Source organism: Malaya genurostris, chromosome 2 (assembly GCF_030247185.1).
Source record: "Malaya genurostris strain Urasoe2022 chromosome 2, Malgen_1.1, whole genome shotgun sequence".
Lineage (NCBI taxonomy): Eukaryota > Metazoa > Arthropoda > Insecta > Diptera > Culicidae > Malaya > Malaya genurostris.
Window position 1 is genome coordinate 14,518,603 of NC_080571.1, and position 24,533 is coordinate 14,543,135.

General features: G+C 39.0%; 2 protein-coding genes across 2 annotated transcripts in view; one reads left to right on the forward strand and one right to left on the reverse strand.

Moving 5' to 3' along the window:
- LOC131432940 (small ribosomal subunit protein uS12m) overlaps nucleotides 1-24,533 on the reverse strand; it is a 108,750-nt gene that overhangs the window by 49,584 nt on the left and 34,633 nt on the right. The window lies entirely within an intron of this gene.
- Nucleotides 21,379-24,487, forward strand: LOC131432937 (aminopeptidase N-like). Its single transcript, XM_058599534.1, has 3 exons — nucleotides 21,379-22,416; nucleotides 22,546-22,886; nucleotides 22,947-24,487. The coding sequence occupies exons 1-3, from the start codon at nucleotides 21,440-21,442 to the stop codon at nucleotides 24,410-24,412; spliced, it is 2,784 nt and encodes a 927-aa protein (XP_058455517.1). The 5' UTR covers nucleotides 21,379-21,439; the 3' UTR covers nucleotides 24,413-24,487.

Below are 24,533 nucleotides of genomic sequence, written 5' to 3' on the forward strand. Positions count from 1 at the left end.
ATGAGTGAAATTATTCAACAAAGAAGAAAATTTTGTGTGCGGAATCAAATTTCTGATGCCGAAACGTTCAGAATGTTGCAAAAGCCCTTCAGTGATAAGCAAGTTTTTTCATTCCTAACGCGACCGTCGTACCGTTCGGATGCTAATTCGTGGTAGAGCAAGTGTGTATATAGCCGTGCTAATCCGCTTCAAGGTCAATCAAAGATTAATCTTTTGTCACTGTGAGCAGTGTACCAGACAAACACGAAACAATAGAAACAATACCGTTAGGCGATTTCAAGTGCTAGTGCAAGTCTGTAGACTTTAAATAGTGATCGAACGTTTGGAGTGGTGCCGTGACCCGGTGCTGGGTGCTTTTTTCCTCCTAGAGGTTTTTTTGCACACGGGCACAGTTACAACTCAATCAACGCGTGGCCCCAGCGGCCGAGCTTTGCTACGGAGCACACCGATTAACCAAGGCCAGGCATTGGTGGCTATTGTTTAAGATAAGTAATATTCTCTTTTCCTATTTTATCTTTCGTTTAAATTACCTGATAGTACCCCAGATCTCTTACCCGCACGGATACAATTCCGTGTCATGATAAACATTGAAAAACATAATCCTGATCCACCAGATAATGAAATGGATACAACTGCTAATAGCAACAAACCCCGCGTTAAAAATTATCCCGACGGACTTGCACTCCCGGCCGGACCGTATACGGTTTATTTCCGGCCCAAATTAAATGGAAAAAAATTGAACACTCTTCAATTATCGAGAGAACTGACAAAGCGATACTCTACCATTAAGAGTATTGACAAGGTGCGCCCAGACAAGCTTAGGGTCTCGTTAACCAGTGCAAAACAGGCTAACGAGATCGTTCAATGCGAGCTCTTTACGCGGGAATATCGTGTGTACATCCCCGCTCGTGAAGTCGAGATTGACGGCGTGGTCACCGATGCCAGTTTGACATGCGAAGACGTTCTTAAGTACGGGATGGGTTGCTTTAAAAACCCCTTACTTAAGACCGTAAAGATACTGGATTGCAAGCGATTGCATTCAGTGTCGATCGCGGGGGATGGTACCAAATCATATCCCCAATCAGACTCGTATCGGGTGACCTTCGCTGGCTCGGCTTTACCTAACTACGTCCTCCTGGACCGAGTGCGCCTCCCTGTTCGTCTTTTTGTTCCGCGTTTAATGAACTGCACCAACTGCAAGCAACTGGGACACACAACATCTCATTGCTGCAATAAGCTCCGTTGTGCTAACTGTGGGGGGTCTCATGCGGATGGCTCTTGCGGTAAACGCACTGAAAAGTGTCTTTACTGTAAGGAGGGTCCGCATGACCTAATGGCATGTCCTGCGTACAAAATGCGCAAGGATAACATGAAGCGTTCCCTGAAGGAACACTCCAAGCGTTCCTTTGCCAACATGCTCAAGAGTGCCACACCCCCTAAACAATCAACGAACATCTATACCTGCTTGTCAACTGACGAGAGCGAGTTTGACGACCCATTGGAAGGTACATCTTCGGCGGTCCCTCATAGCTTTAGAAAAAGAGTAAACAAATCCTCTCATAAGCTCCCAAGTAAGGGTTCGAAGATGTCTTCCGATGGGCCTCCAACATTTATATTTAGGAGTAGTGGAGAAAAAGCTCCGAAGCAAAAAGTTCCTGGTTTCGGAAAACTCAATTCTGAGAAGGAATTCCCACCACTTCCCGGGACACCAAAATCCCCAAGTGCCCCTGAAAACCCAACAGAGAATCAGCTGGGTGCTGGGCTCATAAAATTCTCTGATGTTGTGGACTGGATTTTTACCACCTTCAATATCTCTGATCCCCTTAAAAGCCTGTTTATGGCTTTGATACCTACAGTTAAAACATTTTTGAAGCAGTTGACTGCAAAATGGCCCCTTCTTTCAGCGATCGTATCCTTCGATGGCTAATTCATCCACCGAGGTCACGGATTCAATCACTGTTTTACAGTGGAATTGTAGAAGTATTATCCCAAAAATAGATTCTCTCAAAATTCTAGTGAATAATATGAAATGTGACGCATTTGCATTGTGCGAAACTTGGCTAACTTCTGATGTATCCCTGAACTTCCACGATTTTAACATTATTCGCCTGGATCGAGATGATCCCTACGGAGGAGTACTTTTGGGGATTAAAAAGTGCTATTCCTTTTATCGAATTAACCTCCCCTCGATACCAGGTATTGAAGTTGTCGCATGTCATGTCACAATGAAAGGCAAGGACCTTTGCATTGCTTCCATCTACAATCCGCCAAGAACCACGGTTGGGTACCGCTGGCTGAGCGATGTCATGCAGCTCCTCCCCGCGCCGACGTTAGTTTTAGGAGACTTTAACTCTCACGGTACGGGATGGGGTTGTCTTCATGATGACAACAGATCAACTGCGATCTATGATCTTTGCGATAACTTCAATATGACTATCTTGAATACCGGAGAAATGACACGGATTCCTGCACCACCAGCAAGACCAAGCGCGCTGGATTTATCCTTATGCTCGACCTCGCTACGGTTGGATTGCACGTGGAAGGTGATCCCCGATCCCCACGGTAGCGATCATCTACCTATCGTAGTTTCAATCGCTTGCGGATCAAAACCATCGGAGACAATCAATGTTTCGTATGACCTCACACGAAATATTGATTGGAAATACTACGCAAATTCGATGTCGGAAAAATTAGTAACAGCACAAGAACTTCCTCCGGAGGAAGAGTACACGTTTATGGCTGGCTTGATTCTCGATACTGCGATTCAAGCTCAGACGAAACATGTACCTGGCGCGGAAACTAACATCCATCCTCCTAACCCGTGGTGGGACAAAGAGTGCTCATTACTTAACGCGGAAAGATCTTCAGCGTTCAAAAAGTTCAGAAAAAATGGAACACCTGATAATTATCTTAATTACGTGGCGTTAGACAAGCAAATAAAGAACCTAGTTAAAGCAAAGAAACTTGGTTATTGGCGACGGTTTGTTGACGGATTATCAAAAGAAACATCGATGAGCACTCTTTGGAACACAGCCCGACGAATGCGAAACCAAAACACCACGAACGAAAGCGACGAATATTCCAACCGTTGGATATTCGATTTCGCTAAAAAAGTATGCCCAGACTCTGCTCCGGAACAGAAGATCTCCCGCGCCGCGACATCAAATACAAACGAAACACCGTTTTCGATGGTAGAGTTCTCACTTGCACTCTTGTCATGTAACAATAGAGCCCCGGGGTTAGACAGAATTAAATTCAACTTGTTGAAAAATCTTCCTGACTCTGCCAAAAGGCGCTTGCTGAATTTATTCAACAAGTTCCTCGAGGGTAATATTGTCCCACACGATTGGAGACAAGTGCGAGTGATCGCCATTCAAAAACCAGGAAAACCAGCCTCCGATCACAATTCGTATCGGCCGATTGCTATGCTTTCCTGCATCCGGAAATTGTTTGAAAAAATGATTCTCTTTCGTCTAGACAATTGGGTCGAAACTAACGGCTTGCTTTCAGATACACAATTTGGTTTCCGCAGGGGCAAAGGAACGAGCGATTGTCTTGCGTTGCTATCAACAGAAATTCAAATGGCATTTGCTCGTAAAGAACAAATGGCGTCAGTTTTCCTAGACATCAAGGGGGCTTTTGACTCAGTTTCCATAAACATCCTATCTGAGAAGTTGCATCAGCATGGTCTTTCACCAATTTTGAATAACTTTTTGTATAATCTATTGTCCGAGAAACACATGTATTTCGAGCATGGTGATTTGTCGACAATACGATTCAGTTACATGGGTCTTCCTCAGGGCTCATGCTTAAGTCCCCTTTTATACAATTTTTATGTTAACAATATCGATGAATGTATCAACACATCTTGCACGCTAAGACAACTTGCCGACGACAGCGTTGTGTCCATTATAGGATCCAAATCTGCCGATCTCCAAGGACCATTACAAGATACCCTCGACAACCTTTCGACATGGGCTCTTCAAATGGGTATCGAGTTCTCTACGGAGAAAACTGAGCTGGTTGTATTTTCGAGGAAGCGAGAACCAGCACAATTACAGCTTCAACTAAGGGGTGAAACCATAGCTCAGGTCTTCACATTCAAATATCTCGGGGTCTGGTTCGATTCCAAAGGCACCTGGGGATGTCATATTAGGTATCTGAAACAAAAATGCCAGCAGAGAATCAACTTTCTTCGTACAATAACCGGATCGTGGTGGGGTGCCCATCCAGGAGACCTGATCAGATTATACCAAACAACGATATTGTCCGTGATGGAATACGGATGCTTTTGCTTCCGATCCGCGGCGAACACTCATTTCATCAAGCTGGAAAGAATCCAGTATCGTTGCTTGCGTATTTCCTTAGGTTGCATGCAGTCAACTCATACGATGAGTCTCGAAGTGTTGGCGGGCGTCTTACCGTTAAAAAATCGATTTTGGGATCTTTCATATCGATTTCTAATCCGATGCGATATTTTGAATCCGATGGTGATTGAAAACTTCGAAAGGCTTATCGAGCTTAATTCTCAGACCCGTTTTATGTCCTTGTATTTTGATTACATGGCTCAGAATATTAACCCTTCTTCGTTTGTTCCCAACCGTGCTCATTTCTTGGATACTTCTGATTCTACTGTGTTTTTCGACACATCCATGAAAGAAGAGATTCGTGGAATTTCGGATCACGTACGCCCTCAAGTGGTCCCTAATATTTTTTATAATAAATTTAGAACAGTCAACTGTGAAAAGATGTTTTACACTGACGGATCAAACATCAACGAGTCCACAGGCTTCGGCATCTTCAATCAGAACATCACCGCTTCGTACAAACTCAGTGATCCGGCTTCAGTTTACGTCGCAGAACTAGCTGCTATTCAGTACTCCCTTGAGATCATTGAAACCTTGCCCAAAGACCATTACTTCATTGTCACGGACAGTCTAAGCTCAATAGAAGCTCTCCGGGCAATGAAGCCAGGAAAGTATCCCCCATATTTCCTGGGGAAAATACGGGAACATTTGAGAACTTTATCTGAACGGTCTTATTTAATATCGTTAGTCTGGGTCCCTTCGCATTGTTCCATTCCGGGCAATGAAAAAGCAGACTCATTGGCTAAAGTGGGCGCATTGGAAGGTGATATTTATGAAAGACCAATCTGCTTCAATGAATTTTTCAGTATCTCTCGTCAGAAAACTCTCGAAAGTTGGCAAACTTCATGGAGCAATGGCGAACTGGGACGATGGCTACACTCCATTATCCCTAGGGTATCGACGAAACCTTGGTTCAGGGGGATGAACGTGAGTCGCGATTTCATTCGTGTTATGTCGCGGCTCATGTCAAATCACTACACCTTCAACGCACATCTCCGGCGTATTGGGCTCGCGGAGAGCGGTCTCTGCACCTGTGGCGACGGTTATCAGGACATCGAGCATGTCGTGTGGTCGTGCGTAGAGTATCGTGACGTCAGGTCGCAGCTACTGGAATCCCTTAGGGCCCGAGGTAGACCGCCTGAGGTTCCGGTTCGGGATGTGTTGGCGAGTCGGGATAGTTTATATATGCTTCTAATATACCAGTACCTTAAACACATTAATATACAAGTGTAACTCGTAATATCCTCTCTCTTGTCGAGGCTAAGAATAATCTTCACCTATAGGTTCGAGACTAACATTCGCCCGATTCTCCCAATCCCTAGTCTGTCCACCATCTCTGTCGAAAATAACAAGATCTTTTTGCTGTCACTAATTTTTTCGTTCCCTTTTCCTCCGTTTCTCCACCATCTCGATGTCAACTAATTAGATCTTTGTCGTATTCAGTCATTCGTTCCCATACTCCCTTTTTTCACTCCGTTTTCCACATAATTACTTCTCCATGTTTCTTTCAATCTCTTAGGTAACATCACCATCATCGTCCACGGAAAACTGCTCCAATCGATGACCAACATGCGGACCACCCGCCGGGTATCCGTGGCCTGGGGGTGTTTCTCGCGGACCCACGTTGAATCGTCATCTGGAAGACACTCGTATTACATTCAATCCATCGACCATTGCCGATCGCCAACTGCAACTGCAACTGAATCTGCCAGAATCGACCATTGCGACCGGAATACGTCACTACCCTAATGATAATACCCTAGTTTTAAGTTAGTCGTTAATCAAGATTTGAAAATACCCTTGGCATCTTAGAGCTTTAGCAGTGTGCCTTTAAATATATTATTATTGAATAAAAAAAAAAAATAAGCAAGTTTTTTTGGTTGCTACAAATTGTTCAAAGAGGGTCGTTAACGCGTTGACGACGAACCACGTTCAGGACGGCCATCAACATCAACTGATGATGAACACGTCAATAAAATCAAGGAATTGGTGCTCGAGAATCGACGTTCAACAGTCAAAGACCTTACTGGGATCGTTGGAGTATCAGTAAAAACTATTCTGAAAGACCATTTGGGTCTAAGAAAAGGGAATATAGTTGTGTAAATGAGCATTTTCATGCTGGAAATCGAAAATTTTTAAATAGACCTTTAGCTTCAGTTACTGGTAATCCTGTAGGAAAAAGGCGGGTGGGTAATGTCAGAAGCATAACTGGATGACGTGAATACAAATAAAATTCACATACTCCAACCATACTTATCGTTCTCATTAGTTGAATGATTGTGAATGATTTACAAATTCTAAAACACGAGGATACGTGGCTCACAAATAAAAACCGCGAAACTTCGAAAATTCGCGTGAAAAAATCGCGTTACTTCGGAAATCCGTGTAAAATACTGCGTAACTTGAAAAAGCCACGTAAAAGAACTTTTTTTAATCTACCTAGTGGTGGCATCATTACATCATTTCTCATATTAGTTATATTTTCAAATATATCATTAGAAGATTCTGTGAAGAATCTAGATACAAATTGAATAAAAGAATTAGAAATTTACAATTTTTCACCTGAAAAATATAAATTTTAATGTAGCAACTCTGCACAGTATACGAAATTGAACAAAGCACGCTGCGAACGGAGCAAAGCCGCACGTACCGACGCGTGGCAGATTTGCATCGTCATTTTGAATGACGATTTGAATGTTTTGACACTCATCGCCCTATAGTTTCGGAACCGGAAGTCGGATCGAGATGAAATTACTATTACTATTATCGGTGCTTTCGGAAGCGGAAAGCGGGGAATAGTAGTCCCAAAGTAGTTGTATATATGCATTAACTAACAAGATCTGCCAACTTGATGAATTTACATTTTGTGATTTCGACGAACTGAGTCGAATGTTATATGAAAAGTCGGTTTTCACAGCGATTACATAGCCTTTCTAAGGAGTGTATCGAAAATAAGCTAACCACAAATTTTTCTTTCAAATTATGACAAAAAAACGATATTTTATTCAAACTAAAAATTGATCCTTTATTGTACGAGGTTAAACTTGAGCATAATGAAAATCAGATGAAATTTAAGTTATTCCTTCACGAACTTTTGATCGAACGCTTTTCATCAAGTTCCGGACAAGTGCTGTATCGCATTTTTTGGACGCTTGAGCCCAAATTTTTTCGAAATCCTGCATGTTTCCAGCTGCCTTACCAGTCTTCTTGAAGACCCTATTCACGATTGCCCAGTAACGTTCGATGGGTCGAAGCTGAGGGCAATTTGGTGGATTGATACTTTTCTCAACGAAATTTATACCCTTTTCCGCAAGCCAATTGAGAGTGGTTTTGGCATAGTGAGCTGACGCTAAATCCGACCAAAACAGTGAAGGTGTACTATATTTCTTATATAAAGGCAGCAATCTCTTCTGGATATACTCAGATCGATAGATTTCTGCATCATTTATAGTATCGGTAGTATAAAAAATAGTTGACTTCAAACCACAGGAACAAATTGCTTGCCATACCAGTACCTTTCGACTGAATTTCTCCACTTGAATCGACCTGTCCGCATCGCTCACATCCTCCCCAACGACAGTAAACAGTAAAGTATTGCGGACCTGGAAGGGCTTTGAGTCCTCCTTTACATAAGTTTCATCGTCCGTCAAAACGCATGCATCCGGACACTGCAAAAGACGCGAATACAATTTCCGTGCCCTTGTTACTGCTTGTTTCTTCTGTTCTACACTTTGTTCGAGATTTTCTGCTACTTGTAGGTCTTCATGCGCTAGATCATTCCGACACTCGTTCCTGCTTTTTTTGGACAAATCACGTATTGACATTGATTTGTTCTTCATAATCAGAGATATCACTTTCTGGTCCAGTTTCGGGTTGGAAGAACCGGGTTTTCTCCCTCTTTCTGGTAGCTCATCCAAAGAATAGTGTTCCTCAAACTTATTAATGATGGTTTTAACACAGGAATGATGAACCGTCTCGCCAATTTTCGCATACTAATACCCTTCTCAATTATCCATGTGTCCAGAACCTTAATTTTCACTTCCTTTTCAATACGCGACATTTTGAAAACGCAGAATTTCAACCGCACAAACAAGTAAACAAACGAAAGCTGACGGCCAAACGCACAGCATGCTGTGATCTGAGCATAAAAAACCATCACAAATACATGCGTACAACAGAAATGTATGTGGATAGCTTATTTTCGGTACACTCCTTATATGAGAAAGGCAAAAACCGCGTAACTTCGGCAATTCGCGTAACCTCAAAAATCCTCGTAAAAAGAAACCGCACAAAAACACGTAAAAAAGTACTTTCGTGTATGTTATTACGCTAAGTACAATAAGAGATATTGACGATTACATACGTATCACTCTCCCAAAGAGCAAAATTTGAAAATGAGTTCCATGGTAAAGTGAAATGAATTTGCGTCAAAACGTCTAACGGTAGTATATTGAAACCATTATGGAAGTGCGAAAGTGGAGTGCATGAATAAAATTCGAACGTTCAGAGTCCCAATCCGGTGCTGTCTATTCCCAATTCTGCAAACTGGTAAATCAACGGCCTCAAGAGAACTGATACGGATCAAGGACCGGTTGACTTTTGAAAGCAAAAGCGAAGTTAGAAGGAAGAGGAAGAACAAAGAAAAGAACTCCCCCCGAGATCCCACTGTGATGTTGCCAAAAAGGTCGGGGTTTGTCAAAGTTACGTCTAGATTCTAGACCAGAACTGGAGTGCATGCATACAAAGCTCAAAACTTCTCAAACTGCGATGAAAGGCAGGAAACTGTAAACTAGATTCATACTAGGAAGCTTTATTCTGAGATATTGATTAAAATTGATCTTCATCAAATTCCTGCCAGAAGATTTACGACGGATAAAATAAATACAATAATGATGGATGATCGATTCAAATTAAATAGTTTTTTTTAAATTCGCTTCTTAATATCTCATTTGACAGGCTATCTGAACAACGAAGTGAAATTTTTGTCTCTCAAGATGACATGTTTTGCCGTCTTTGGTTGAGCACAATGGATAACTACAGTTTTGGCGGGATTTAGCTTGATGCCAAAATTTTGAGGTTCCACTTAATTTGTATTGGGCTAATTCAGTTTTTTGAAGGATTCCGTATTTCAGCGTACTTCATAAAAGCTGTTTTAAGCTCGTGAAATTTACCGCAGCTTTGATAAATATCACCGTATCTTGACCATCGCACCACTGCATCTATTGCTACAATGGTGAAACCGGAAACAATCACTACATCGGAGAGCACATATCTTGGCGAAGTTAAGAGATTGACAGTTATATGACCCTAGTTTCTAACCCGAGTGTTCCGACCACAATATCTTTGTTGATTGTTCGTAGTATTATAGTATCTGTAGACTGGCTACCATACTAAGACTTAGCTACGAAGCTTCTACCGGCGTTAGTTAGTCGATTTCCACTTAGGTTACTCGTACCCAAGTACACTGAAAGAAATAATGACATTTACACGAGATGTAAATCAATAGTAACATGGAATAGACATGATTGAATCGATATTTTGATTGAAAACCTTCATCGGTGCAAAACTAAATTGGATTGCATTTAATTTTCAATAAATATAACTGTATCTTTGAATGAACGCTTATTTTGCGATTAAATTATATTGAAACGTACAGAATTGTAAAGTAATTTTATGTTTAATTACCTGCTCCAAATATATGCATGAAAATGAATGTAAATTCACAAAATATTTTTATCTGTGTAGAGTTTTTCTACTGAATAAGTATAAACTGAGCTTCTCTACCGGATAAGTGTAAAAATATAAGTTTTTTTCTATTTTTAATCTTAATCACTTGTGCGATTGCGGAGGTATGCTTGGAATGAATGGAGAAAAACTCTTAAATTCGTATAACAGTGGAATTATTCGAAAAAATAGCGAACATATTACTTTAAATGATCAACTGTAAATGTTGGTTAATGTAATCAGATGAGTAAGGTAATCATAACAATAAGTAGATGGATCTTCCCTTTAGATTTTTTCAAAGACGATTTCGTACATGTCAAGCTTAAAGATAACTGATTCAGCTTCTTGTCAATAAGTTTACTCGCTGTGATAAGCACAATCTGTGATGATATAATACCAATCGATTGCTTTTGAAAAGATATGGAACCAGTCTGATGACGCTAGGATTGGTTTTGTGTTGAATTGTACATATAACAGAAACCGATTACATGTAGTCAACTATAATCAACACGAAAATTAAAAGCGGCGGTAAAACTTTTATCTAAAAATTGATGAAGGTTATTAAGACTCAAATTGAAATACAATGTTTTGTGTGTTCTCCTAAGAAACAGTATCTGGCGAGCAGTATTCAAGAAGTATTTAATACGTCTAGGATTGCAACCGCTACCCCAGATGATTTCCATGCTAGATTACAATATAAATGCAACCGGATGAGAAGAGTTATGGAAACTTGCACAATCGGCGGTAGACATCCGGTTAACCTGTGGTTCACCAAAATATAGAAAATATAAAAAAGTATTGTAGACACAATTCTGTATTCAAAGACTGAAGCAGTCCACAGATTACGGTCGAAATACGGATATTCTCAGAATATGAGGGATGGGAATCGACAGAAAATATCTCATGTTCAGATTTGTTACATTTCTAAGAATGTTTCTTATCAGCATAGTATTATTACTTTATTCGTATTCACGTCATCTAGTTATGTCTCCGACATTAGCCACCCACCTTTTTAAACTGATACTTAGATTTGATACTGGCAGCAGTCCCTTGCTTCAGTTCTACACTGGACTCTTGATAAGATTTGCTTCTATGAGCTTCTATTTTAAATCAACTTCTATTTTAAACTTCTATTTTAAAACTTGGTCCCGTTTATTTGTGCTGCTTCAAACAGATTTTATAAAATTGTTGATAAGTGTGTTCATGTTTGTGTCTTATGAATTTAGTTTATGTTTTCGTCCTCATCGTGTATTTGTTTGTTTTATTTTTTTAATATGTATATTGTACATACCTACATATATACATGCACACATACATAGATAGATAGATAGATACATTCATACATACATACAGGGCTTTTTGTGGAAGCAAGCGATAGGCACGCGATACGCAGTGCCCCTAAAGAAAATTTAGAAAATATCACCTTGACTCATCTGGGCATTTTTAAGCTTATCATACTTATCAATTCGTAAATGACTTTAATCATCAACTAGCCAGACCAACAAATCGGAATAATGTGTATATCAATTTTGATGATTTGCGACATCAACCATACGGAAGTTGAAATTGTTAACATCCAAATTTGGAAGCTGCTTTAAAATTTGATACGTATGTTGTAAACAAAAGTTACTATTTTAGAACAATAAAAACTGATTAAAAGTTCTGCTATTCTATGTTACTAAAATATTATGTTTTTAAAGTATGAATGACTTCAATATTTTCTCTTTAAAACAAAGTGGAGGAGCTACAAAAAATTGTGCATTAGCGTGTCGCTTAGAGAGAAGAGAAAAAAGCCCTGCATACATGCATGCATACAATCAAACATACTTATATAAATACATACATATATACCTACACACATATAAACATCATAACATTGAGTTACTATTTCTATTCTAATAGATTTTAAGTAGGGTTAATGTACCAATAGTTATCTCATTAGTAGAGTCACCATGTTATTTTACCAATTACTCGACTTTCAATCCATGAATTATGATAAAATCTAATACAATATCTTTGCTTCGGTATTGTGAAGTTATACCGCAGAAAAATTTTTATTTTCTGATATTATAGCGAAGCGAAAACACGAAGCGAATACTCCTAATTTTATCTCACTCTAGAAGTCAATCTCCCAAGTAACAATTTTTGTTATGCTAGCTTATTTGTGACTAGTTTGCAACCAGATATTTTAGTTATTTTTACTAACATCTAACCACTTGCGTGACTCAAAAAGCGCAGTTTCTACTAGTTACTATGTCGGTTAAAAATAAGTTGTCGTTACGTTGTAATGCCATATTGAAATAACTTATTTTCCATAACTTGAATATAACTTATTTTCAAGTAAACTAGTTGAAACTTTGTTGCCAACGACATTATAAACATTGAATGAATCCATAATGTTTTCCTATCAACAATAAAAAGACAGTATAGTACTTGAAATTAAAAATTTAATACAAGGTACAAATTTCACAACGATTATAAAACTGTCGAGCGGAATTCAATTTTACCTAACAGTTTTTTATGCGCCGTCAATCAAAATCCGTTTATAAAGATATAAAGAATAAACAACAACATAATTCTATGTTCAAAATGCTTAAAATTGTTCCAAGTAGATCGATTTCTCATCATTTCAAATTCATATATCATGAGAATTATAATATTATCAGTATCGATGTTTCTATATTGTTTTCTTCGAGTTTATAATAGTGCATACAACAAAAATTATTTCCGTCAAAAAGTAGTTTTAAAAAAAGTAATATCCTGGTTTTATTTACGTTTCATACACTTCTTGAGACTACACATTGTGTTCGCCATATTCAAGCCAATAAAAGTTTTTTTGGTTACATTTTCGTTATCATAACGTTGCACAAACCTACCGATAACTATCTGAATCAATGCAGAAATTGTATGTTATGATCTTATAATATCAAAGTTATTGCTACATCACTTAACCGTAACGGTTTACATATACGCTTACGTATTTATAATGGTTTCGCAACCTTTTTTCAACTAGAAGCTAAAACCAGAGTTGTGATTAAAGATATGTTAGAATCAAGTAACGATAACTTACGAATGATTGCTAGTTCAATGTTTACGTTATAAAGAAACACTGCCGTCACCTTGTTTCAACCAGCATAACATAAAAAACATGTTCGTGCTCTTGTTGCAACATAGTTGGTCTAAGTGGTATCAGAACTAGTTACGGGATGCTAATATTGAAGTCAAATAAACTTATTTTCAACTAGTAGCTAGAAGCATAGTTATTATTAAAGATATGTTTGGATTAAGTAACGATAGCTTCTAAATTATAATTAATTCAATATGACAAAAAGATGTGGTGATTTGAAACCTAAATAATTATTTCGCAACTAGTTGTGTTATGAAGAAACGTTGATGTCACCTTGTTCTAACCAGTACAACATAAAAAACATATTCGTGCTCTTGTTGCAACATAGTTTGGACTTAGTCGCATCAGAACTAGTTGCGGATTGCTACTCGGGCTATCAAACAGGAACAACAGCTGATCTCACTCTAACTAATAGGTTTCGTATATGAGATGACTAATGGAGCTGAAAAAAATTAGGGTACCCTTACCCTACTTTTATCTCTACTATTGTTCGATCGTTATTCCTGAGCTGAAACGGTGGCCTTTAGAACCGTTCTTGCACGCACTTCCTCTTACATTTCACTCACACATCAGCTCATCCATCAGACATCTTTACAAAATAAACTGGATGAACATCGTTTGACAGCTATTAGTGGTTTGCTCACATGTTCAGTCTATATTATTTTATTCTATTTTACAGAAAATTTGTTTCTTTTTATCTACCACCATCATTGCTGAAAGACAGCACAAAGAAAACAAAAATGAAATTGGTTTTATCAACAAGTTTATTAGCCAAAAACTCATGAGAAGTGTCAAAGCAAAACAATTCATTAAAAAGCTAAAAAGAGCAGTCTTGTTGAAACTGCTTGCAAATTGTTTAGATGCTTTTCGCATGTGTTACAATATATCCATATTTAAATGTTTAACCGTAAAAAGGCCGTACACTGTTAGTGAACAATGTTTTTTTTTTCAGAATTTGTGCGCATTTGAAGCGATTGTGCGTAGTAATGTTTTCACGCGAAACAGTGAAGTGAGTTTCGTTGTTGCCCTCTAATTATATATGTCAAATAATGTTTTTTGTATCTTCCGGGCTACGCCGTCCGATATGCTACTTGTATTCGGTTTTTGTTTTCCAAGTGCTCAAAGTTTTCACTGATAGAGTCGATTTCGCGAAGTCGAATTAAGAAAACAGCGATTCAGAAGAAAAATTTTCGAAAAGAAATTGATGTTTTGTTTATGACTTTTTCTCCAATACAACATCGTATTTATACTTGCCAATATAGAAAAGAGAACCGCGACTGTAATTTTTTTCGACAATAGTGTGCCATCTAGTGGCTAGTAGTCATTACGGTGTTAACGTTTTTTTCGGTGACAGAGCGCCATATAGCTGCAAATTGCAGAAACCAATTCAACCATTTGTGTTGGTTGAAAACAACGTTTTATTTCTCTAAATCAACTAAAAAATCAGTTGAATGTATATGAAGTGTGCCTTAGCTAAGAAATGACAGCACGTTTAATTGGTGAATTCAACTAAAAAATAGTCATTTCAACAAATATTTTATTATTATTAAGGAAACTAGAATTAAAAAATCTAAATTAGCAAAAGTAAGATATTTTTAGTTGTCTCAAAAAATAACTAACTAAAATCACAAAATCAACTAATTATTTCGCCTAAATGCTGATTTCGGTCTTTCCGTGCATATACACTTTACTCTAAGTTAAAATTACAACTCGGCCAACCTATCCCGCACAAAACTCAGCCAACCTGTCCCAATAAATGTTTTCGAGAACAATCACGATTAACAAAAATAAAAGTAAGATTATACTGAAAACCAATATGCCATTTTGTAACGTTTTAAGTACCCTTTCCAATGGTAGCACGTGTTTGGAAATTGATCCATGTAAATTTCTGTTTACAAAAACAGAAAATCATTATAGATGTCGACACTGCGCATAATAGCATTTTCAGAAAAGTTATTCTGCCAATCGGCCGTTCGGCCAACTAGCCCCGGTCTACCCTACTTTTTGAGTTATACGAACTTTTATGTAAAAATTGCAATTTTTTTCATAATATCTGTTCCAATCGACTATGAATTCTAAATCTATTTTCAAATTTGTGTACCTTATCGTAATACTATTTATTTAAAAGATTTTTTATTCAGGCCTATTTGCGTACAAGCTTTACGTGGCCGATTGAGCCGATTTTTTAAATAATTTTTTTTTTTGAGTTGGATCTCGTTGTCACCCTTTTCCAAGGGGAGAGGAGCTTCCATTTCCTTCCTGCGAGGATTGAGGGGCACTTCGTTCGTGGTTCGTCTCGTCATCCATTGCCGCATCGATGGTATTGTTGTCGATTTCCGTCTTCTTTTCATTGCTAGTTGCTGTAGATGCACCTTTTCGTACATTGTTTGCAATTGCTGGTTGGTTGGAGAGTAAGTTGTTAACTGCAGATGGTGTACTTTGTTCTATAGGGGATGAGGATGGATTCGTTGAAGGGGATGCTTCATTATTGTTGGTGACTGTCACAGGTGTACTGGGGTTGCTTGAGGTTGGTGTGAAGGAATCACCGTTGTCCTTTGGTGTAGTTGTCTCCTTGTCCAGTTTATCACATGGCTTACCGTAGTGAACAGCTTTTTGGCAATATTGACATGTGGCCATCTGATTGTCATAGGTAACAAGTGATTTGCGCAGAATTCTTGTATCTTGACCGAAAATCACATAAGAAGGTATAGCCTTCTTCAAGCGTAATAAACGTACGCCATTTAGAATACCGGGGAAAAAATTTTTCCCCTCTTTTTTTCGATAGAGAGAATCTCTCCGTATTGGGACATAGTTTTGCGAATATATGAATCGATGACGCTTGAGGGAAGACACATGCACACGCACTTCTATAGCACTATCATCCATATATACTGGAATGTTGTACTTGATATTTTCATGCTCCGCATAGTGCACATTATTATTGTCTTTAGCGATTTGAATTGCATCCAACTCTTTATAAAACTGGATGTAAACAACATTATTCGTCTTATTGCATTGAAGTAAATGCACACGTTTAATGTGAAGATGCATTTGCCCCTTAAGCAAAACTTCAAGTTCTCGTATCGAAGGTCAAATTTTGCACAGCATGAAGTCAACAACAATTGTATTCTTTCGTGTCGGCAGTAGCTTTTGTTCGTTTGGTTCACTCATTTCGAGGTCGTTCTATTGTTCACTACACAATACTGTACTTGGTTTCTTCTGTCCCGAACGTAAGCGGTTTTGTTTTATCGACTGACTTGGATGAGATGTGAGAGCGAACTGTCTATCGTAATACTAATCAAATAAACCAAACATTATAAGAATCCGTTAATTATTAACGAAGATATCGATATTTTTGTGTGGATGATTTTTCCAACGTATTCCCATAATAGAGGTTTTGGAAAATCTTCGAATTTAAAGTGATAACCAATACATTTTATAACTAAATCGGTTGAAACTGTCTTTAACTTTAACCACCGTAAAATCTTGATATCACATTACTTTAATATATTCGAGAAAATACGTATAATTACTAATATTTTAATTCATTCAAACATATATCTAAAAATTTATTCGAGTGACAACGAATATTGATTCAGACAATGTATGAAAAAAGGTTACATCTCATTGCTAGATTGATAAAACACGTTTTCATAATATCTTTCGCAAACACCTAGAGAAAAAACCTGTTTTAATCCACCTAGTGGTGTAATGATGTCTTTGTCATATCAATCATACTATCATATATAATACTGTGGTATTCTTTTCAAAATTATTTTTCTTCGATTCTTAAAAGAATAACCGAAATAGATTTGTTTGACCGTCTACTGATAAAAACTATCAATTGGAAAACATTTGAGGTCGATTTAGAAAACTTTTTACGGTTTTTCGCTCTTTTCAGTGATGGTAAAAATTTTTAACATACTTTTCCCTATATTTCCGGATCCGGAAGTCGGATCCTGATGAAATTCAGGAATTACGTATGGGATCACAGGACCTTTCATTTGAATCTAAGTTTGTGAAAATTGGTTCAGCCATCTCCGAGAAAGGTTAGTGCAAAAAACGTTACATACACACACACACAGACATTTTGCGTACTAGATATGGTTCGTTATAAATAAAAACTAAACATTGAGGAATGAAAACTCGCTTGTGCTTTTCAATACAATGAAATAATTGGATTTATTTTTCGTATTATTATTATTATTTATTTATCTATTTATTTTGGCGAATTCGGTGCTCAGCAAATATGTCACTAACTTCGACCAATCAATTAAACCGCTTCGACGTTTCAACTGAGACTGCAATTTATTTTCAACTGACATAAGCATAAGCCACTGAAGTCTCTCCCGAAGGTGTGCATACAAGTTCTCACAAAGCCAAACGTGACAGAGAGAACAACAGAGCTCAGAGCTGAGCTGTGTGATTCCCTCTCGTCTTGAATCGGTACAGTAACTCATGTGCACGGAAAAACACTAACACTGCGACAAGAGATACTTGAAATTTCAAGTTAGATGTATATTAGATATGTGTAAATACACGCAATTTCGGTACACAAGGCAAAGTGGTCGAGTTCAGAGAGCCACGAATTGGCTACGACAATGCGATATAAAAAGATCGTGTGGCTGTCATTGACCAGCAAGCGTAAGTAGCTTAGGGTGAATTTGCGCATAATGTACTGTGGACAAAATCGCTCATTAATTTTTATTCGGTACCATTCGATATTTCCGTTGAATAAATAGAGAATCTAAAAATAATTGAATGCGGATGGGGATGCAGTTAGTTTCTTCAAATTTTCCCGGTTGTGCAGAGCACGAGGTGCTCATGAGGACGAGACGCCACTGGTTGAACTTGATCAGAGATGCCAGGTTTGCTGATTTGTTTGTAAATCTGCAGATTTCTCGGAGAAGCTATTCTGTGTGTGGAGATTTTTATAATTTTTGCTAACATTTCAAAATTGATTTACGTGACCTTTTTTGTTTTGGCTTGTTAAACCGATTTTGTTCGTCATCCTCGATAGAGAAGTTCACGTTGGAGAGAAGCTCGAAGCTCTCGCATCTTGTTTTTTTTTTGAATTCACAGACTTTTCCAACTCCGTCTGCAGATATCTGATATTTCCACCTGGCATCTCTGAACGTGACGAGAATTCCAAACTAAGAAAATATGCGAGATCTCTGCAATTTTCTTTTTTTTTCCAGAATTATTCGGATCGGTGCCATCTGCTGAATTCGTGCAATTTTGTGGAGAGAAATACATGTTAAAATTTTCTTCTTTTCACGAAAATTGTGATAAATTTCCCTGCCACCGGAATTCGGATACAGAAACACCGACGACACGACCTGCCACTCGTCTATCGAAACTGTATCGCAAATTTAAGTACCCCTCAGTAACTGGTAATGTCAAAACGAAATCACCTGAAAAATTATTAAAAATGGCAACACAAGTTGATGAATTATTGATTTTAAATAACAATTAACGAAACCTTGGTTACCACTTATTGAAGACTTGAGGAATGTAAACAAAACTAACTGCCTCGAGTGGAAAATCCTTATTTCGCGTCAAGTTGCAAGTTCTGCAACATCATTAGGCGTCAGGGCAGTGGATCGATTAGTTCAGCTGGGGCTCGAATATATGAAAATTTTTTTGTAAGACCAGCGCAATCAGGTTGCTGTATGTGACCAAGATCTTTGGTATGGAGTACTTCTGTTCCGAAACTTTTTATCAGTCCAATTATCGAAATTAAGTATCGAAATATAAACGATAAAACTGAGTCGATCCGGTATATTCGTACTATTCTACGAGATGCATGAAATTCGAGTGCAGCAAATCAAAGATACTCAAATATTTGAGCTTTATTTTTTAATCCATTCCAGAATCGCACTTCGTATACAGGTACGAATACACATATAAACCGAATTCATATTTGCTCTTTCTAACGACTTTTGAAAGTGAAACTATTTCAATTGTTTCACAAATCTTTGTATATTTGCACATCTGAGTTTGTTCCGCCTCGTTTCTGATCAGAGTACATGTTGTAAAACAATACGCTGTCAAATTTCAGACATTCGAGAAACTCCTCTACTTCTGCTCTGTTATTTGGAGACCTTCGCAAAACATGTGTAAAATTTTATGAACTTGAAAAGTGCGGGAATCAAGCTTATTGGTTATCAAAATTGTTGGTTCTTAAGTGCACATTGTAAACCACCCATAAAAACAAGTTTGCTTCAAATAATTTGAAAATTTATTCTCAAGCTGAAAATAGTCAGTAACTACGATTTCCCGTAAGGCGTCTGGAACCGGTTGAAGTAGTCAAATGTCATTTCGGATACATTCAAACAATAAATTTTTTCGTTTGTTCCGTACAGACTGGCAAGAAATTCCTAGTTTAATGACAATATATGACAATATATTAAGCTATAGTGATGTTTCGGAAACTCGATTGGATATTCCTGAAAAGATATAAAATATAAGATGACGCATGTCTGTCATGTCAAATTTGGATATTGGGTACCCAGTTCCAGTCCCAGTTCGGTTGGTGCAAATCCAAAAAGTTAAACTTGTAGGTTGTGAGAGTTTCTGAATCTGTCACCAGTCACGTTGAACGTCCCCATAGGGACGAGTTCCCGGCCGATGGCTCGCGGCACCTTGTACAGCTACGTACATTCTCGATTTCTTAAGAATAATCTTTCGTTTTTATTAATTTGGCACTGATGGCACACAATTTAAAATAATATAACTGTTTCAAAACTTTCTCAAATGGTTTGTTTGTTTATTATTGGGCTCCTTGGTAACAAGTTCGTAGCAACTTAAACAGTGTTGCCCAAGAAAATTATTTTCATCACTATCAAGGGGTCGCTATATTTTTGGTAACTGGCGGTAAATTGCTCACGAACACTTTTTATTCAGATTTTCCTTCGGAGTGCCTGGTCGTGTCGTCGGAAACACTCTATTTAGTATTCGGTTTGGTGTTCAATAAACATGAATATATGCCTATACAAGAAGGTTACTTACGTCTCGTACCTTCTAAACAAGTGGAATCAATTTTTAAAATCGAATTTTGTTTTATCCATTTTGTCAATACTACACTGTCAGTGGGCATTTAACGATGCAACCATAGCAATTGTAAGCCCATTCGGACTATCTAAATACGAAGCCTACTGTGATTGGTTTAATTGGAGGGGAAATCCTCAAATATACAATATAACAGGGTTTTTGTTTCCAACCGGCCTCCTGTCACGACGCCATCTTGATGAGATCAAAATCGGAACTTCAAAATCAGCTGATTGCAACGTAAACAAACAAACAGTAATACTTTTGTTTTACGCGTTTACCTTGTTTAGTGCACGAAAATTAGTAAATTTTGGGTCGACTCTCTCACAATAACTGATCTGTTTACCTAAAATACAGCAGACAGTGTTTTGGGACATCAAGTGGAGATAATTTTCACAATTTGAGAGTCGTCATGAATATCAAAACATCGCAATGTTTGGGGCTCGAAACGCGAGGGGCTCGACGTAATCGGTATACTTTCAAATGGCTGGTGCTCACATACCGGTGTCAGATGGGTGTTTCCAACGACAACACTACACCGGTATTGGCTAGAAAAGGATGTCTGGATTACAACTAACTTGGAGTGAGTATAGTCGGTGCTACACTACTCCGGGGTAGAGGTAAAGACGAAAATCTCTTCTTAATCCACCTTGTGGTGTGATAATGCCTCTCTCTTGCCATTCAAACAGTTTCATTAAAACATATTTGTTTCGTTAGAATGATTTCTGACACAAATTCATTCAGATTGTTTCAGTTAGTTCTGCGTGACTCAACACTTACGTCGCATATTCGACTACATTCCAACAGTATCAGCAATAATAAAGTTGAACTTGATCATTGGTTACCTTCTGAAAAAAGTGCGTTTGGTCGGTTACGTCACTTATACCATTGTATCTTCGGAATCGATCAAATATCGGTTTCTCCAGCAAATCTATCACCTTTTCTATAGAGAAAAGCAAAACGGCTTAAGAAAGAGCAGTATACTACGAGACTAGTGTAAAAATACAAGGCAAGTGTTTGCCCATTGATTCTAAGATTGTCTTAAAGATAATGGGATTAGATAAGGTTATTAATGGGTCCATAAAAGTACCAATATATAGTCGCATTCGGTCTATGCGGGATTCAGTTATACTGCGACAGTCGTGCTAAGCCGATCATTTGGAACCCGACGATGATTTTGAGAGTGTTAGTGTTGGCCGCTGTGGTAGTGCTTTCGTCCGCGGACCGACCTCAATGGCGGAAGATAGAAGGAGATCTTGCTCCAGAGCCAGACGTTAAGCTGTTGCAGGAGGTAGACGCATCTTTCCGGCTTCCGGATGCGGTTTCCGTTCCAACGCACTACAATCTACATCTGCGAACGGCAATCCATGAAAACGACCGAGCGTTTCAAGGGACCGTAGAGATTTTCCTGAACGTGTTGACATCAACTGATATCGTAACAATTCACAATCGCAATCTGGGAATTTGGAAGGTCACTGCTTACAAGGTTTCCGAGGGAGGTGATCTGGAATTTCTGGGAACACCATCGTTCGAAACCGACACTAGAATCGAACATTTAGTCATAACCTGCGAGGAACAACTTTTGATCGGTAGTTACATGTTTAAGGTAGAGTTTTCTGGCAATCTGCAGAATAATAACAACATGGGATTCTTCGCCTCATCGTACGTGGATGATAATTGGAAGCGTCACTATTTGGCTTCTAGCAAGTTCGAACCGACCCATGCCAGATCGGCATTTCCGTGTTATGACGAGCCCAAATTGAAGGCAACGTTCACCTTATCGATAACCCACTTCAAGGAGTATCATGCCGTTTCCAATATGCCGCAAGACGGAGATGTTATTCCCGACCCAGCTGATCCGAACTACGTAACTACAACTTTTCAGAAATCAACCAAAATGTCCACGTATCTTTTGGCATTTGCTGTATCCAACTTTCGCTATCGTATTAGCGGAATAAATTCGGTTTATGCAAGACCAGATCTTTACAATGCGACTGAATATGCACTTGAAGTCGGAACAGATGTTTTGAATGCCCTCTCGGATTATACGGGAATACCGTATACGAGCTATATGAAAAAAATGACCCAGATTGCTATACCGGATCGCGGATATGGAGCCATGGAAAACTGGGGACTAGTAGCATATGGGTAAGTGACAGGTCATTATCTTCTAAGTATTGCCTTATCGCTCGATTATGACACTCTGCACGAAAGTTTCGAGCTCAAATAAATCAAACAGTAATAAATCTAAACGGTAGCAATCTTAATACGTTTCAGTGAGCCCGTTTTACTGTTCGACCCAGCGGTAAATACCTATCGTAATCGGAAATCGGTTACTACGATAATTGCGCACGAATTCGCCCATCAGTGGTTTGGAAATTTAGTCAGTCCGGACTGGTGGGACTATATTTGGCTAAACGAGGGTTTCGCAACGGTTTACGAGTACTATGCGGCCCAGTTGGCCTACCCCGAGGATCGTTATTGGGATCTGTGGAACGTAGAGGTTATCCACAATGCGTTCAGTGCCGATGCCAATCTGAACGTACGACCGATGACTTGGAATGCGGTCAGTCCTGGTGAAATCGCTGGATTGTTCGATACTGTCGCATATGACAAAGGTAAACGACCTGAGGCTGATTCACGTTCCGATTAATCACTATCACTCTATCTCCATCTAGCTGGCAGCGTACTGAACATGTTCCGAGTTGTGTTCCAAGACGACAATTGGAGGGAGGGATTGCAGTCTTACTTTGTGAATAGAGAACTAAATAGCGCAACTGCTGATCACCTGTCCGTAGGATTACAGTCGGCATTGGACGGAAAGAACATTCTGCCGAAAACTTTCAGCGTCAAGCAACTCATGGATTCGTGGACCACCGTGTCGGGATTCCCGCTGTTAACGGTACGACGAGACTACAAAAATGGGGAGATCTACATATCTCAGGAGCGATTTTATAGCGACAGGAAGCTGCCGAACACTCACATCTACCATATCCCGTATAATTACGCTACGGAGTCCAATGCAAACTTCGCGTCCCTCGAGTTCGACTGGCTGTCAACGAAGAGTGCCAAATTGACTACCTCGGCAGACGCCGAAGAATGGATAATTTTTAACAAACAGCAAACCGGTTATTATCGGGTTAACTACGATCAAGCAAATTGGAACTTGATTATCAACCAACTCCAGCAGAAGCACTCCGTAATTCACGTCCAGAATCGAGCCCAGCTGATCAACGATGCGTACTATCTTGCCCGTGCCGATCGTTTGGATATGGCATTGGTCTTGCAGCTGATGACGTATCTGAAACAGGAATACGAATATCCATCTTGGGCGGCGGCGAGTTCGGTTCTCTCATATTTCAACTATAAATTGCGCGGAACTCCACAATATCCCAACTTCCTCGAGTACGCACAGCAGATCATCAACCCGGTCTACTCGAATCTACCGGTAGATAGCGTCTCGGAAAAGGACACTCTGCTGGGTAATTATCTTAGGCAACTCATTACTAACTGGGCCTGCCTCACCGGTAATACCGATTGTTTAATGCGAATGCAAACAGCGCTTGAACAAGCCGTTTCGACTGACGTACCCGTGGATCCCGACATTTCCTATGTAGTGTACTGTTACGGTTTGTACAACGCGGGACAGACGGAGTTCGTCTGGTTGTACAAACGAATGCTAGCATCCAAAAATCAAGCCGAACGGGCACTGCTCATCGACTCGCTGGCTTGTTCGCAGAATCAAACCTTACTCGAAACATTCCTGATGACTTCGATCGGCAGTGGATCTGAGTTCAACTACCTGGAAACGGAACGCACACGAATTGTTTCGGCCGTCTATTCGGCTAGCCGGGTGGGAGTAGATGCGTTGATCGAGTTTCTTTCGAACGACGACATCATTGATGAATTCATCGATCGTCTCGGTCTGTCCGTGGTTGAGAATGCGGTAGTCAATATTGCTTCCCGGACAAACAACGAAGCCGAGAAACAACTACTCAACGGTTTGCTTAGCAAATTAACGAAAAAGATTAGCATGGCTACCGTCGGTACAGTTATCAACACCATCCTCAATAAGGACGATTGGTTCAACTCGTTGGAAGGCTTGATCGGAGAAGAATTTTTCGAGAAGTACAAATCGGCGTAGTTTTGTTTTTTCCATGCACAGATAACTTTATTCTTCTTCTAGAATACATAAACTTAATAGCTAGTCTTAACTAAATCAATGCATTTTCATCGCACAAGAATATAAAGAAATCCTTTGTCAA